Source organism: Pristiophorus japonicus, chromosome 1, assembly GCF_044704955.1.
Source record: "Pristiophorus japonicus isolate sPriJap1 chromosome 1, sPriJap1.hap1, whole genome shotgun sequence".
Classification (NCBI taxonomy): domain Eukaryota; kingdom Metazoa; phylum Chordata; class Chondrichthyes; family Pristiophoridae; genus Pristiophorus; species Pristiophorus japonicus.
Window position 1 is genome coordinate 28,985,519 of NC_091977.1, and position 16,176 is coordinate 29,001,694.

Below are 16,176 nucleotides of genomic sequence, written 5' to 3' on the forward strand. Positions count from 1 at the left end.
AGTTGTTGTTGTAAGCCAAGCCTACAATCCCTTCCTGCTTCTGTAAGTAAAGCCATCGGCAAAACTGATCAGTTCGCAACTGGAGGGGACAAATTTAGGAAGCCAAGATTTAGGAAGAAAGGGACAGCCTTGTTCTGGGCAGGTCATCAAGAAACAGGAACAAACTATCTTCATCCCACCAACCAGAATTGGTGCCTTGGAGGATTGGAATGGAGAGTAGCTAAAATTAAGGTTAGGCCCGGAGGGAGGGAAATAGTGATGGCGGACAAACAAGAGGCAAGAAGGGAAAGAAAGAATGAATGCGGGTGATCTCACTGAATGGTGGAACAGGCACGAGGGGCCAAATGGCCTTCTCCTGTTCCTGTGTTCCGATTGAGTGGACAAGTAATGTGTCCTGTGGGGATAAAGAGAACTAAAGCTGAACATGCTGAAAAATCTGAAGCAAAATTTGAAAATGTCTTTCCCCTTTTCCGATGCTGACAGATCTAATGTGTATTTAATTTGATGGTTGGTACCTAGGTCTGGGCTAATACTCATTATTTGGAGATTGGTTAACAGGTAGAATGCATTCTTTGCCGCCACTTAAATGCTGCAGGTATGGAGTTGTGTTTCACTTCACCTCTGTCTCGTTGAAGATTTTTCAGGAGTAAAGTTGAGGCCGCAACCCTTACAGGTGATGCGTGCATATATACCGAAGTATCTGCCCGCAAAATTCTAAATAAGCATCCTCAAAGCCACTGTCTCGGATATCTCTTGAACTATCCAATACACTTGGTCAGCCTGACTAGCCAAAGTATCTTTCAGGATCTTCAACAAGACCTGGCAGCGATTGTAATGAACAGTTTGTAAAGTCGTCCCACCAGGCAAGTATCAGAACAATTTAACTCTCCATCCCTCTGCCACTCTGCCACTCTGACCTCGGCCTCCCACACTGTTCCAATGAAACTCAAGGAACAACACTTCGTCTTTTGACCAGGCACTTTACAACCTACCGGACTCAACGCTGAGCTCAAGAACTTGCTATCATTACCACTGCTGCCAGATTGCCGGACAGCGGGTGCTGGTAATGGTTCTGCTGTTGCCATGTACACCTCCTCTGGGCCCATCTTTTGTTTCTTGACTTGTCCCATTACCACCCCCTTTCGTCATTTCATCACTCCAGCCCTCCACTCCCTCACAGACTTTCTCTTTTCTTCTTTCCTCCACCACCCCACCATCCCCTGGCTCTGCACTTGATGATAAACTCTCGGACCGCTAACTTCTCCCAGTTCCGACGAAAAGGTCATCAGCCTGCACAGTTAACTCTGTTTCTCTCTCCCCATTGATCCTGCCTGACCTGCTGACTGTTTGCTAGCATTTACTGTTTTTATTGGTATCAGACCAGGACTGGGAATAAAGATCAGCTTTGAGACAGCAGAAAATAACAACTAAATACACGAAGGCTTACTCTACAAATCAATTTTGATTTGGAATAAGCTGCTGGCAGTGGTTCTCCGCACACATCCCCAGACTGAAGCATCAAGGCACTTAAGAATTTACAAGAGACATTTTCTGCTCTTCTTCTCGCTCTAGGGCACATGTCACATTCCTCATTTGCAATCCTCAGCATAGAATCTTACAGCATAGAAGGAATATCAACCTTCATGGATCAGCACTGAGTCTTAAATGTGCAGAATTCCTTTTAAAAATGAGGCACATTTCTGTCAAACTGTTTAGCAAATCGAGACCCAATGTGATAAACACAGAACAATTTTTCACAAAGCATGTCACAGTCTGGGCAGCATGTTTACATAGGATTACATAGGGTATACAGCACAGAAACTGGCCATTCGGCCCAACCAGTTCATGCCGAAAGTTTATGCTCCACTTGAGACTCCTCCTGTCTTTCCTGATCTAAATCTATCAGTATAACTCTCTATTTCCTTCTCCCTCATATATTTGTCCAGCCCCCACCCCTCCACCCCTTAAATGCATCTATACTATTCGCTTCAACCACTCCCTGTGGTAGTGAGTTCCACACTCTCACCGCTCTTTGGGTAAAGAAGTTTCTTCTGAATTCCCTATTGGATTTCTTGGTGACGATCTTATATTGATGGCCTCAAGGTATGTTCTTCCCCACAAGTGTAAACATTCTCTCTGTATCCACTCTATCAAAACCTTTCATAATTTTAAAGACCTCTATTAGATCACCCCTCAGCCTTCTTTTTTCAAAAGAGACCCAGCCTGTTCATCCTTCCCTGATGTTCATTCGATGGGATATCTGAAGAAATATTTAAGCAATTAATACATTTTTGAATAAAGAATTCCAGTCAGGATCAGATTATGTTTAACATTCAGTGCAAGGAGCGTTATAACCATTTAACGATGTGAGTTAATCACAGATGTTAAACAAAGTACCCAAGTAGATAATCAGCTCCCAAATCCAATAATTAAAATGTAAATCTCCGCAAAATAATCAAGCGATAAACTTTGAGGGCTAATTCTGGGTGACATTAAGGCACATTTGAAATAGATTTTAAAGTCTCCTCTGTCCAAGAAATGGCAAGACACAAATCTGTCATTTAAATAGCTGTTGATGAAGATGTCCCAGATTGACATCCTCCTGAGGCTAATTCAAGATCGACAGAATGACCCAGGGGTACGAGACCGACTGGGGAACCACAAGCCTGAGAGGTTCTATATCAGATCTGGAGCAAGGCAGGGAGGCATCCTGACTCCAACCCTGCTCTACCATACAATGGGCTGGATCCACGACCATGTCTCTGCACTACCGTCGATCAGATCACTTTTTCCGACCTCTGCCCTGCCGTTGAAGACTGAATGTTGATATAAGAACTTAAGAAATAGGACAGGAGTAGGCCATTTGGCCCCTCGAGATTGCTCCGCCATTTAATACGATCATGGCTGATCTAATCATGGACTCAGCTCCACTTCCCCGCCACTCCCCATAACCCTTTACTCCCTTATCGCTCAAAAATCTGTCTATCTCCGCCTTAAATGTATTCAATGACCCAGCCTCCAAAGCTCACTGGGGCAGAGAGTTCCATAGATTTACAACCCTCTGAGAGAAGAAATTTCTCGTCATCTCAGTTTTAAATGGGCGGTCCCCTAGTTTTAGTTTCCCCTATGAGTGGAAATATGCTCTCTGCATCCACCTCTGTAACCCCCTCATTATCTTATAAGTTTCAATAAAATCACCTCTCATTCTTCTGAACTCCAATGTGTATAAGCCCAACCGATTCAACCTATCCTCATAAGTCAACCCCCTCATCTCCGGAATCAACCTAGTGAACCTTTTATTAACAGCCTCCAATGCAAGGATATCCTTCCTTAAATATGGAGACCAAAACTGTACGCAGTACTCCAGGTGTGGCCTCACCAATAACCTGTACAGTTGTAGCATGACTTCACTGCTTTTATACTCTATCCCCCTTGCAATAAAGGCCAACGTTACATTTGCTTTCCTGGTTACTCTGCTGTAGCTGCATCCTAACTTTTTGTGTCTCGTGCACAAGGACCCCTAGGACTCTCTGGACTGCAGCACTTTGGAATTTTTCTCCGTTTCAATTATAATTTATTATATGGCGGGTCCTGTTAAGCTTCCAGTCAGTGTTGATAGTGTGGGCATTCATAAGAACATAAGAACATAAGAAATAGGTGCGGAGTAGGCCATATAGCCCCTCGAGCCTGCTCCGCCATTTAATACAATCATGGCTGATCCGATTATGCACTCAAGTCCACTTCCCTCCCCGCTCCCCATAACCCGTTAATCCCTTATTGGTTAAGACACTGTCTATCACTGTCCTAAATTTATTCAATGTCCTGGCTTCCATAGCTCTCTGAGGCAATGAATTCCACAGATTGACAACTCTCAGAGAAGAAATTGCTCCTCATCTCAGTTTTAAATGGGTGGCCCCTTATTCTAAGATTATGCCCCCTAGTTATAGTCTCCCCTATCAGTGGAAATATCCTTTCTGCATTCTACCTTGTCAAGCGCCCTCATAATCTTATATGTTTCGATAAGATCATCTCTTATGAATTCCAATGAGTATAGGTCCAACCTCCTCAACCTTTCCTCATAAGTCAACCCCCCTCATCTCCGGAATCAACCTTGTGAACCTTCTCTGAACTGCCTCCAAAGCAAGTATATTCTTTCGTAAATATGGAAACCAAAACTGTACGCAGTATTCCAGGTGTGGCCTTACCAATACCTTGTATAATTGTAGCAAGACTTCCCTGCTTTTATGTAGTAAAGGCTAAGATTCCATTGATCATCCTGATCACTTGCTGTAGCTGCATACTAACCTTTTGTGTTTCATGCACAAGTATCCCCAGGTCCCGCTGTACTGCAGCACTTTGCAATTTTTCTCCATTTAAATAATAACTTGCTCTTTGATTTTTTTATGCCAAAGTGCATGACCTCACACTTTCCCACATTGTACTCCATCTGCCAAATTTTTGCCCACTCACTTAGCCTGGCTATGTTCTTTTGCAGATTTTTTGCGTCCTCCTCACACATTGCTCTTCCTCCCATCTTTGTATCATCAGCAAACTTGGCTACGTTACACTCGGTCCCTTCTTCCAAGTTGTTAGTATATATTGTAAATAGTTAGGGTCCCAGCACTGATCCCGGCGGCACCCTACTAGTTACTGATTGCCAACCTGCGAATGAACCATTTATCCCAACTCTCTGTTTTCTGTTAGTTAGCCAATCCTCTATCCATGCTAAAACATTATCCCAACCCCGTGTAATGTTATCTTGTGCAGTAAACTTTTATGTGGCACCCTGTCAAATGCCTTCTGGAAGTCCAAATATACAACATCAACTGGTTCCCCTTTATCTACCCTGTTCATTACATCCTCAAAGAATTCCAGCAAATTTATCAAACATGACTTCCCCTTCATTAAATCCATGCTGACTCTGCCTGACCAAATTGTGCTTTTTCAAATGTCCTGCTACTGCTTCTTTAGTAATGGACTCCAACATTTTCCCAACCACAGATGTTAGGCTAACTGGTCAATAGTTTCCTGCTTTTTGTCTGCCTTCTTTTTTAAATAAGGGTGTTACATTAGCAATTTTCCAATCTCCTGGGACCTCTTCTGAATCCAGGGAATTTTGGTAAATTACAACCAATGCATCCACTATCCCTGCCGTTACTTCTCTTAAGACCCTAGGATGCATGCCATTTGGTCCAGTGGATTTATCAAAACTTACTTACTGAGTACCATCTCCTAGTGATTGTGATTGTGTTAAGTTCCTCTCCCCCATAGCCCCTTGACTATCCACTGTTGGGATATTATTTGTGTCCTCTACCGTAAAGACTGATACAAAATATGTGTTCAGAGTTTCTGCCATCTCCATGTTCCCCATTACTAATTCCCTGTTCTCGTTCTCTAAGGGACCAACATTTACTTTAGCCACTCTTTTCCTTTTTATATACCTATAGAAACTCTTGTTATCTGTCTTTATATTTTGTGCTTGTTTACTTTCATAGTCTCTCTTCCCTTTCTTAATCATTTTTTTAGTCATTCTTTGCTGACTTTTAAAAGCTTCCCAATCTTCTGTCCTCCCATTAGTTTTGACCACTTTGTATGCCCTTGTTTTTAATTGGATACCGTCCTTTATTTTTTTCATTAGCCACGGTGATGATGCTGGTGCTGAAGGTCAGGGGGAGATCGACATCACCTGCCACCTATGCAACACGAATGTATGCAGACCAAAATTAGGGGCCAGATCATCACCAAAAGCAATGCAATAGAGAATTCAGGAGAGAATTCTTCAGCCAAAGATTGGTTAGAATGTGGAACTCGCTACCACAAGGAGCAGTTGAGGTGAATAGCATAGAAACATTTAAGGGGGGGGCGGAGGCTAGATAAGCACATGAGTGAGAAAGGAATAGAAGGATATGTTGATCGGGTTTGATGAAGGGGGGTGGGAGGAATATCATGAGTGAGAAAGGAATAGAAGGATATGTTGATAGGGTTTGATGAAGGGGGGTGGGAGGAATATCATGTGGAGCATAAACACCGGCACAGACCCATTGCACCGAATGGCCTGTTTCTGTGCTGTAAATTCTATGCAACATGTAATATGAATGCTGTCTTTCACTCGACAGCCCAAGACCGGATGTTATTCAGATCCTGCTGTAGGCTGTCTTGGGCAGTTTCATTACCGGAGGAGGGTGTGAGTGGACCTGAGCACTGCGGAGTTGAATGCTATTCCAGTCGGATTTCCAGCTTGCCGATCAGGAGTGGGAATCCGATCTGATTTTCCGCTCCATAACCCAGAGATGTCAAGGCCAATTGTAGCAACGCTGCTGCCGCCCTGGCTGAGATTATTCGGCTTACCATGGGTTCGAATCTAGGATAAGCAGAAGTTCCGATCTGCCCCAGATCTGCCCCCAGGAGGCTGCCACAAGAATTTCTCGGTCTATCTCTTTACGAAGAAAGTGGTTTGCACTTAGAATTCTCGGCCGCAAATCACTGGTCATGGAAAGGTTCATCAATATTTTTAGACGGAATGAGAAGGGTGCTTGTATACGAAGTGTTACAAGGGTTTGAGGAGCGAGTAGGAAACTATGTGGGACAAACCTGATGGGCCAAATGGCCTGTTTCTGCCCTGCAAACATTCTCTGATTCTAGATCTGATTTGACTGAAGGGCTTCATTTTTAATTGTTCTACCGCTGGCTGAAATAATTCATTCTCGGTTCCTTTTTAATTTAAATCGAGATAAAAGATGTTGAACTCCATTACTAGCTCAGTGGACAAATACATCACAGTTCCGAAACATCCCAGGATTGTTCTCTGGTCTGTACAGAGATAGCGTACAAGCTAGGGCACTCAATTTGAGTTCAGTATCTTTGGATAACACTCAGGTGTGGTTCAATTCATGTTAGGGAACACTGACTTAGGAAAGGGTCAGTCTCAGTTGTGATTCCCCCTGTGGTTGAAAAGCCCAGGCTCAGACATGAAAAGGGGATAGTTGAAAGAAAGACTTGCATTTATACGGCGCCTTTCACAACCACCAGATGAGCCAAAGTGCTTTACCGCCGATGAAATACTATTTTTGGAAGTGTAGTCACTGTTGTAGTGTAGGAAATGCGGCAGTCAATTTGCGGCACGGCAAGCTCCCACAAACAGCAATGTGATAATGACCAGTACAATTCTGGCCACCGTATTAAAAAAAGATATAGAGGCACTGGAGAGGATGCAGAGAAGATTTACAAGGATGATACCAGAAATGTGAGGCTATACCGATCAGGAAAGGATGAACAGGCTGGGTCTCTTTTCACTTGAAAAAAGAAGGTTGAGGGGTGAACTAATAACATTATGAAAGGTTTCGATAGAGTAGAAACAGAGACTTCCCCACTTATGGGGAAGAGCATAACTAGTCACCAAAAAATCAAATAGGGAATTCAGAAGAAACTTCATTACCCAGAGAGTGGTGAGAATGTGGAACTCGCTACCACAGGGAGTGGTTGAGGCAAATATTATAGATGCATTCAAGGGAAGGCTAGACAAGCATATGAGGGAGAAGGGAATAGAGGATTATGCTGACAGAGTGAGATGAGGAAAGACAGGAAGAGGCTCGAGTGGAGCACAAACGCCGGCATGGATTGGTTGGGCCGAATGGCCTGTTTCTGTACTGTACATCCTATGCAATGCTATGTAATCTGTTTTTAGTGATGTTGATTGAGGGATAAATATTGGGCAGGACACTAGGGATAACTGTCCAGCTCTTCGAAATAGTGCCATGGGACCTTTTATGTTCACCTGAGAGAGCAGATGGAGCCTCGTTTTAGCGTCTCATCTGAAAGACAACATCTCCAACTGTGCAGCTCTCCCTCAGCACTACACTGGAGCGTCAGCCTAGATCATGTGCTCAAGTCTCTAGAATGGGGCTTGAACCCACAACCTTCTGACTTCTTGAGCAAGGTACAAGTGTGCTGTGCCCCTCATTGGACCATACCCTAGAGTGAGTCACCGCCTTTGAGAGATGATGGAGAGAAATAGGGTTACAGTTCTCTAGTTAAATCTGTACTCCAGTGTTTGTAAGTCACAATTTCAGCAGAAGCTCTGTTTAAATAATCAAATCAAACATGCAACTTGCTCACAGTGGGTAGCTTAACATCAAGTCAATTAATTAACTGTAAAAAGGTTATGCGTGCCAATAGCATATATGTGTATCAGTGAGGTGTATTAGGAAGTTTCAGTGGGAGGAGTTAGATGAGCATCCAATTTTGATTTGGTTCAAGGTGACTGGCCGTCCAGTATTGAACTGGACAGTCCAGTTTCAAGGGTGACCCCCGGTAATTTTGCGGAATTAATATCGGGACAGCCCCTGTCCACGTTTCAACGAATGCAATTCAAAGAAATACTCATGAGCGTCAGCAAACGATTTGAGTTGACACGAGTGGGACAATCTGCACCTGCATGATTGGACTCAGTATTTTTTCCTTACGATGGTACACCACGTCAGGTTTTCCACCAGGCAAAGAGTAGCAGCGAGCAGAGGTTTGCTACCCGGTAAAGAGAATATCCTTAACTTATCGCGCCGCGCAGCTAAGGAGCAACAATGGTAGAGGCTTCGGAGCAGGTCACTCCCATTCCCCCATCCCTCTCAGCTCGGAAACAAAGTGGGGCAGGCCTTGACTTTGTGCGATGTTGCAAAAACGGACAATAGCGAGTCGGCAGCCCAGCCTAACGTCTCTCCCCATTTGACATTTACGTCAACGCAGATGGAAATCTGGAAGGGAACGTTAAAGCAGGCTGCCGAGGCCTCTGCCATCGTTGCTGGCTAGCTGCAAAGTCAAGATCTGTCCCAGTCTCTGCAGAGGTAGAGGAAGCCAAAACAAATAGAGTAAAACCACTGCATCTACAGAATGCTTTACTCTGATAATATTTTTGACACACTCTTTCAACAGAACATGTTAGCGTCCCCCATCTCTGTAATCACCTCCAGCCCCCACAACGCCATCCCCCCCCACCCCCCACCCCCACGATGTCTGCGTTCCTCTAATTCTGACCTCCTGAGCATCCCTAATTATAATCGCTCAACCATTGGTGGCTGGGCTTTCTGTTGCCTCGGCCCCAATGTCTGGAACTCCCTGCATAAACCTCTCTGCCACTCTACCTCTCTTTCCTCCATCAAGATGCTCCTTAAAACATACCTCTTTGACCAAGCTTTTGGTCTTCTGACCTAAATTCTACTTATGTGGCTCAGTGTCAAATGTTTTATCTCAAAAGTGAGAGTTTTATTTCCAGTGAGAAGGAGAAACTGAAGGATATCTAGTGAGAAGGAGAAACTGAAGGATATCCTTATTAGGCGGGAAATTGTGTTAGGGAAATTGATGGGATTGAAGGCCGATAAATCCCCGGGCCTGATAGCCTGCATCCCAGAGTACGTAAGGAAGTAGCCCTAGAAATAGTAGATGCATTGGTGATCATTTTTCAACAGTCAATCGACTTGGGATCAGTTCCTATGGACTGGAGGGTAGCTAATGTAACACCACTTTTTAAAAAGGGAGGGAGAGAGAAAGCAGGTAATTATAGACCAGTTAGCCTGACATCAGTGCTGGGAAAAATGTTGGAATCAATTAATAAGGATGAAATAGCAACACATTTGGAAAGCAGTGACAGGATTGGTGCGAGATTTATGAAGGGGAAATCATGCTTGACAAATCTTCTGGAATGATGTAACTGGTAGAGTGGACAAGGGAGAACCAGTTGATGTGATGTATTTGAACTTTCAAAAGGCTTTTGACAAGGTCCCACACAAGAGATTGGTGTGCAAAATCAAAGCACATGGTATTGGGGATAATATACTGATGTGGATAGAGAACTGGTTGGCAGACAGGAACCAGAGAGTCAGGATGAACGGGTCCTTTTCAGAATGGCAGGCAGTGACCAGTGGAGTGTCGCAGGGCTCAGTGCTGGAACCCCAGCTCTTTACAATATACGTCAATGATTTGGATGACGGAATTGAGTGTAATATCTTCAAGTTTGCAGATGACACTAAACTGGGTGGCGGTGTGAGCTGTGAGGGGGACGCTAAGAGGCTGCAGGGTGATTTAGACAAATTAGGTGAGTGGGCAAATGCATGGCAGATGCAGTAAAATGTGGATAAATGTGAGGTTATCCACTTTGGGGGCAAAAACACGAAGGCAGAATATTATCTGAATGGTGGCAGATTAGGAAAACGGGAGGTGCAACGAGACCTGGGTGTCATTGAAAGTTGGCATACAGGTACAGCAGGCAGTAAAGAAGGCAAATGGTATGTTGGCCTTCATAGCTAGGGGATTTGAGTATAGGAGCAGGGAGGTCATACTGCAGTTGTACAGGGCCTTGGTGAGGTCTCACCTGGAATATTGTGTTCAATTTTGGTCGCCTAATCTGAGGAAGGACGTTCTTGCTATTGAGGGAGTGCAGCGAAGGTTCACCAGACTGATTCCCGGGATGGCCGGACTGACATATGAGGAGAGACTGGATCAACTGGGCCTTTATACATTGGAGTTTGGAAGGATGAGAGGGGATCTCATAGAAACATACAAGATTCTGACGGGACTGGACAGGTTAGATGCGGGTAGATTGTTCCCGATGTTGGGGAAGTCCAGAACCAGGGGACACAGTCTTAGGATAAGGGGTAGGTCATTTAGGACTGAGATGAGGAGAAGCGTCTTCATTCAGAGAGTTGTTAACCTGTGGAATTCTCTGCCGCAGAGAGTTATTGATGCCAGTTCATTGGATATATTCAAGAGGGCGTTAGATATGGCCCTTACAGCTAAAGGGATCAAGGGGTATGGAGAGAAAGCAGGAAAGGGCTACTGAGGGAATGATCAGCCATGATCTTATTGAATGGTGGTGCAGGCTCGAAGGGCCGAATGGCCTACTCCTGCTCCTATTTTCTATGTTTCTATGTCTCTATAATACTCCTGTGAAGCACCTTGGGATATTTCACTACGCTAAAGGCGCTATATAAATACAAGTTGTTGTTGTTGCGTAACAATTGGCTCAAAAATAATTCACCACGTGTGAAGCACTTAGAGATGTTTGTGAGGAACATGGTCAGGTGCTACCTAAATGAAGTAACTTTCTTCCTGAAATAAATGTAAATACAGCGTTTCCGAAAGCAACAAAAGCAAGCTGAGATGGTTACTTTCTGCGTGTTTTAGCCTTTTCAACTACACATCACTGCTTAAACATTATCCAACAGATGCTGGTTACAGGAACAAATATGAGAGTGATAGTGGTCTGGTGCGCATGCGAATTCATTTCAAATCCACCCTTTCGCCCAGGCACCTAATGTCAACCCATAACCCCGCCACAGGCTACAGCCTCTATACATCAAGCGCACAAAGAAAGAGGTTTTGAAAGACGTTGGAGCTGCCTGTCATGTGTTGTTAGTTTATCAGATACAAAAAGTATCTCTTTTCACGCATGCAGGCAGCAGTAGAAAAGAATGACCTTAGTCGTCAAGGACAAAACTTCTCCCAAGCCCAATTGTCAAGGGAGTCTCCGATGGGTTTGAGGCTACGAAAAGTCCTAATTAATAACCACCAGTCTTTGAGATTTAAGGTTTTGTTATTGTGACTGAGGGGGCCTGCCAGTAAGTTCTCTCACAGCAGAATAAAATAACACAATAAAATCTACAGAGATGTCTATGAAATATTAATCCAAGCCGCAAGGGTTTGCATATATACTGCTCTTTAAAACAAGAAACCGCTGATAGCTACCTTGAATAAAGTAATTTTGTTGAAAACATGTCTCGACTTGGGCAGTTGGCACGGTTTACCACTGTGTGGGTAAAATATGCTCATTGAATTAATTCCTAGATGTATTTTACATGACTGTAAAGTGCACAGTACATAACAAATGCGTTTTAATCATACCTTTAACAGTGCATTTCTATAGCGCCTTTCACAACCACTGGATGACCCAAAGCACTTTACAGCCAATGAAGTACTTTCTGAAGTGCAGTCACTTGTTGTGATGTAGGAAACACAGCAGCCATTTTGCGCACAGCAAGCTCCCACAAACAGCAATGTGATAATGACCAGATAACCTGTTTACAGTGACATTGGCTGAGGGATAAATATTGGCCAGGACACCGTGGGGAACTCCCCTTGCTCTTCTTAAAATAGTGGCTATGGGACCTTTTACTTCAAACCGGACAGAACCTCGGTTTGGATTGTATGCTCAAGTCTATGGAATGGGACTTAAAGCTACGATCTTTTGACTCAGAGGCGAAAGTGCCACTGAGCCAAGACTGACATCGTGAAAAATTGCAGAGAAATACTGGAAGCTAGATTTTATAACTGCTGTGATTCAACTCCAAATTAAGCCCGTTTAATTTAAATGGCATAAACATTGGTATTAAAATATCATGATTGGAAAATTAAGGCTTAGATATCTCTTGATGGATTACAACTCGACGAAAGTAAGAGGTACCCAGGTATGCATAGCTACCTGTTCTGAGTTAGCATTCCTGCTGTGAACCCTGTTTGATGGAAGGGCTGATCGTCAATCAGGAACAGAGGTCATCACGTTTGAATCCTAATGCCCATCCAGATTTCAGTAAAAATGTTTTGTTTTAATTAACTAACTTTTTTTTGCAGAGAGGGTTATTAGGACATGAGCAGGAGTTTCCACCTGGTTGCGCTGGTTCTTTCTGTGCAATTTGCTCGAAACCGTGCAAACCCGTGCAAAAGACGACAGAATTTTAAGCGCAAAATTGCATTCAGCATTTGCACTAGTTTAAAAAACATGGTGCTGGAAGCCGGCCCCGCCCACAAAACTGGCCACGCCCTCAGATTGAATTAATCACCATGGCAAGTTTACGCTGATTGAACCTATTTGCGGGCCTTTGAGGAGGCTCTTACAATAAGGTTTTTTTTTAGGCGCAAGGATACCAATCGACATGCGTTAAAAGCTTTTAAATATATGTTTTTTTAATTTACTAACAAGCTGACTATTGGATACCAATGTAATTAGCAAATGGATTTGGGTTACCCACAGGTGATGGATGCGACACTGATTGAAAATGCTTATTTTTGTGATAAAGCCATTCTCAGCGGTGTTAAATGAGCTGTAGCAGGTTAATACTCTTAATTACATCAAGGAATATCTTTTAATGCAAAAGATTTTTTTTAAATTTACAGTTTAAAACGTGTTGGTTCATGGCAGATTTTACGTTCGACAATATGCAAACGAGTTTGAGCGGAAAATTGAGAAAAACAGACACTTCTCAAAATTAGCCCAATTTTGAGTGCAACTTGCGCCCAGACCACCGATTGTGCCAATTGTGCCCAGTTGTGGAAACCTTCGGCCTGAATGTTTTACCACAGGTGGTGATTGGAGCAAAGGCTGTACCATCATTTAAAAGGTAATTGGAGAAGTACTTGAAAAGGAAGAATATAAAAGGGTGCAGGGGGATGAGATTAGAAGCAATAGGTAGAATTTGCATTTGTCTTTATGCAATCCTGTGGAGGCTTGCAGATATATTGATATTCAAAACAGGAAATTGGGGATCGCTAATGAATAAAGTGGCAATATTGAAGAGGGGGGAATGGAAAGCCGGGCAGGAATTGGCACTATTTGGGTGGATGGGGCAGACAATTGGGCAGGAAGTGAGATTACTGGAGTGGGAAGGGATGAAAATTGGGTGGGATGTCCTAATTGATACATGTTTATCTATTTTCAGTGATTCCTTACTGGTTAACTATCTAATGCTTTCAGTAGTAACCTAATGGTTAGATGTCTACCTAACTTACAGTGTTAGCTGTGGCTCAGTGGGTAGCACACTCACTTCTGAATCAGAATGGTTGTGGGTTCAAGTCCCCTTCCAGGAACTGGAGCACATAAATCTAGGCTGACACTCTAGTGGAGTGCTGCACTGTTGGAGGTGCTGTCTTTTGGATGAAGTTTTAAACTGAGGCCCTGTCTGCTTTCACAGGTGGACATAAAAGATCCTGGTGGCACTAGTTCAAAGAAGAGCAGGGGAGTTATTCCTGGTGTCCTGGCCAATATTTATCCCTCAATCAACATAATAAAACAGTTTATCTGCTCATTATCACGTTGCTGTTTGTGGGAGCTTGCTGTGTGCAAATTGGCTGCTGCGTTTCCCACATTACAACAGTGACTACACTTCAAAAGTACTTCATTGGCTGTAAAACACATTGAGATGTCCGGTGGTTGTGAAAGGCGCTATATAAATGCAAGTCTTTCTTTTTTTCAAATCAGTTCCAGTTTTCCAGTGGCACTTCTGCCAGATCCTGGAAGTACCCCCAAAAATATGGGCAGTTTCATACAAATGAGACAATAACGGCAGAAAAATATCATTGGTTACTTTCTCTATCATTGTTGCTTTGAACTTGAGCAGCTCCAGCACAGAAGCCTGATGCATCAGATACTTTCAACTTTCAAGGCAGAGAGTTGAATCGATGCAGGGGCCCAACAATGAAAGACATCCAGATCGGTAAATCGCTAGCAGCCTCTTGGAACCAACAATATTTGTTCACGGGTTGTGGCTGTCTGACCCTTTAAGCTGCTGCAGCAGTCAGTTGCTCTCCTTCCCCCAAGAGTGAGCTCTGAAATTCAGGTGGAAATACTGCCAAGAGCCCTTGCAAAAAATTGTAATCAGACTGATTCTGGAAACCTCATCGGGGAGAGTAGTAGGTCACTCGGGCAGGTGGAAGTCTTACTCTACCGCTTTTAGGCTGGAGCTACAATGTCCTAGTTAGGCAGGTGAATGTCAGTCGGAGCTCCTCCTTGCTATCCAGTGTTTATATATGGAGAGTGAATGCGAGGAGGATCAGGAGTGGCTGGGATGGCCAGTGACAGAACAGCCTGTCGATAGTCAAGATCAAGGCGTACAGTCGAGTGAAATGCCAGAAGGTCAGATGGTTGCTGGACCCTGGAACCATAGCCCACCATGGTAGAACCTCCTTCAGAAGAGGAGGGCCAGAAATGTGATAAGTGAAGACCAAATGCACCTATATTACACTCGTGTCTTGTGCTGCGTCCAACCCTGTGGTATCATTCGCACACCATACATGAACTAGTCTCATTGGCCTCTTTGACATTGTTACATTTGAGTTGAGGATTGAAGTGAACAAAGAGGCTCACTGCATTTGTTGTTAGAGGGAGAACATTCTTCATCAAACACAATGAGAGGTCAGATAACTACTGATAACGGAGCAGGCTACTTACAGCTCTCCAGCTGCATTATGCAGGTTTGAACATCCATCGGGAAGTTTTTAAGATCCATTGGGCATGAAAGAATTAAAGTCAATCTGAAAAAGATTAGATCAGTAATATTGGACAGCATTATTTCACATGTTCAGCGAGTTCAGAAAATGAAAATGGTTTTGGCAAAACAAACCGGTTTGAAAATGAAATTCAAGAGATTTAAGCCTAATAAATACAATGTGTAATATTAGCATGCCACCACTTAATGCATTTTTGTGGCATTGCACAAAGTAATTTCTCGGCCACAGTTGGTTAACTATAGTAATTAATTGATGCACAGAGTGCTCCTTCTGCTCATTTAAATAATATAATAGGGTATAATATCATTCATTTGCTAATGAGTAATTTGGGTAAAAACGATATAACTGGAAGACTGGTCACTCATTATATTAGTGATTTGTCTTCGTTAAGTTATGATCAAGTTGATTTCTATTTTGTAGGCACATTTTTCCTTAATGTTCAAACATTATGCAGATTTGTCGAGTTCGTTAATCACTGAGGAGATCACAAGAACGTTACATCAACAGAACACTTTGTGCATATACAAAAACAGAGTTCAGCAGAAAAGATATCCATCACAACCCAAATAAATTCTTAACTTGAACCGCTTGTGCAGTCCCTCAAAGGAACCAAAACCATTGCACTAACGGCAGTCTTGGAGAAATGCACAATTCAGACCATCCTGCACTCTCAGGCAAGGCTTAACCTGCGTACTTCTCCACAGCTGCATCCAATAAATCCTCAGCACGGTGGAAGAACATTAAGCAGTAGACATATGCAGGTACCAGATTTATGGGCATCGATTTAGGTTATAAGGGGATAGAGTTTCCGCTCGGTGGCATTGGTTTTTCCAGTGTTATTTGCCCCAAATCAGCCAAACCAGCGTAAAAGATCGAGGACCTTCAGGTGCAAGTTACGTTCAGCGCAAG

The 16,176-nt window shown here is 43.3% G+C and overlaps 1 protein-coding gene across 1 annotated transcript in view; it reads right to left on the minus strand.

The window, feature by feature from the left end:
* Positions 1-16,176, minus strand: part of glra3 (glycine receptor, alpha 3) — a 280,830-nt gene that overhangs the window by 79,363 nt on the left and 185,291 nt on the right. The window contains exon 5 of the mRNA XM_070896552.1: positions 15,209-15,291. Coding sequence (XP_070752653.1) covers positions 15,209-15,291 — 83 coding nt within the window. The remainder of the gene's footprint in view (positions 1-15,208; positions 15,292-16,176) is intronic.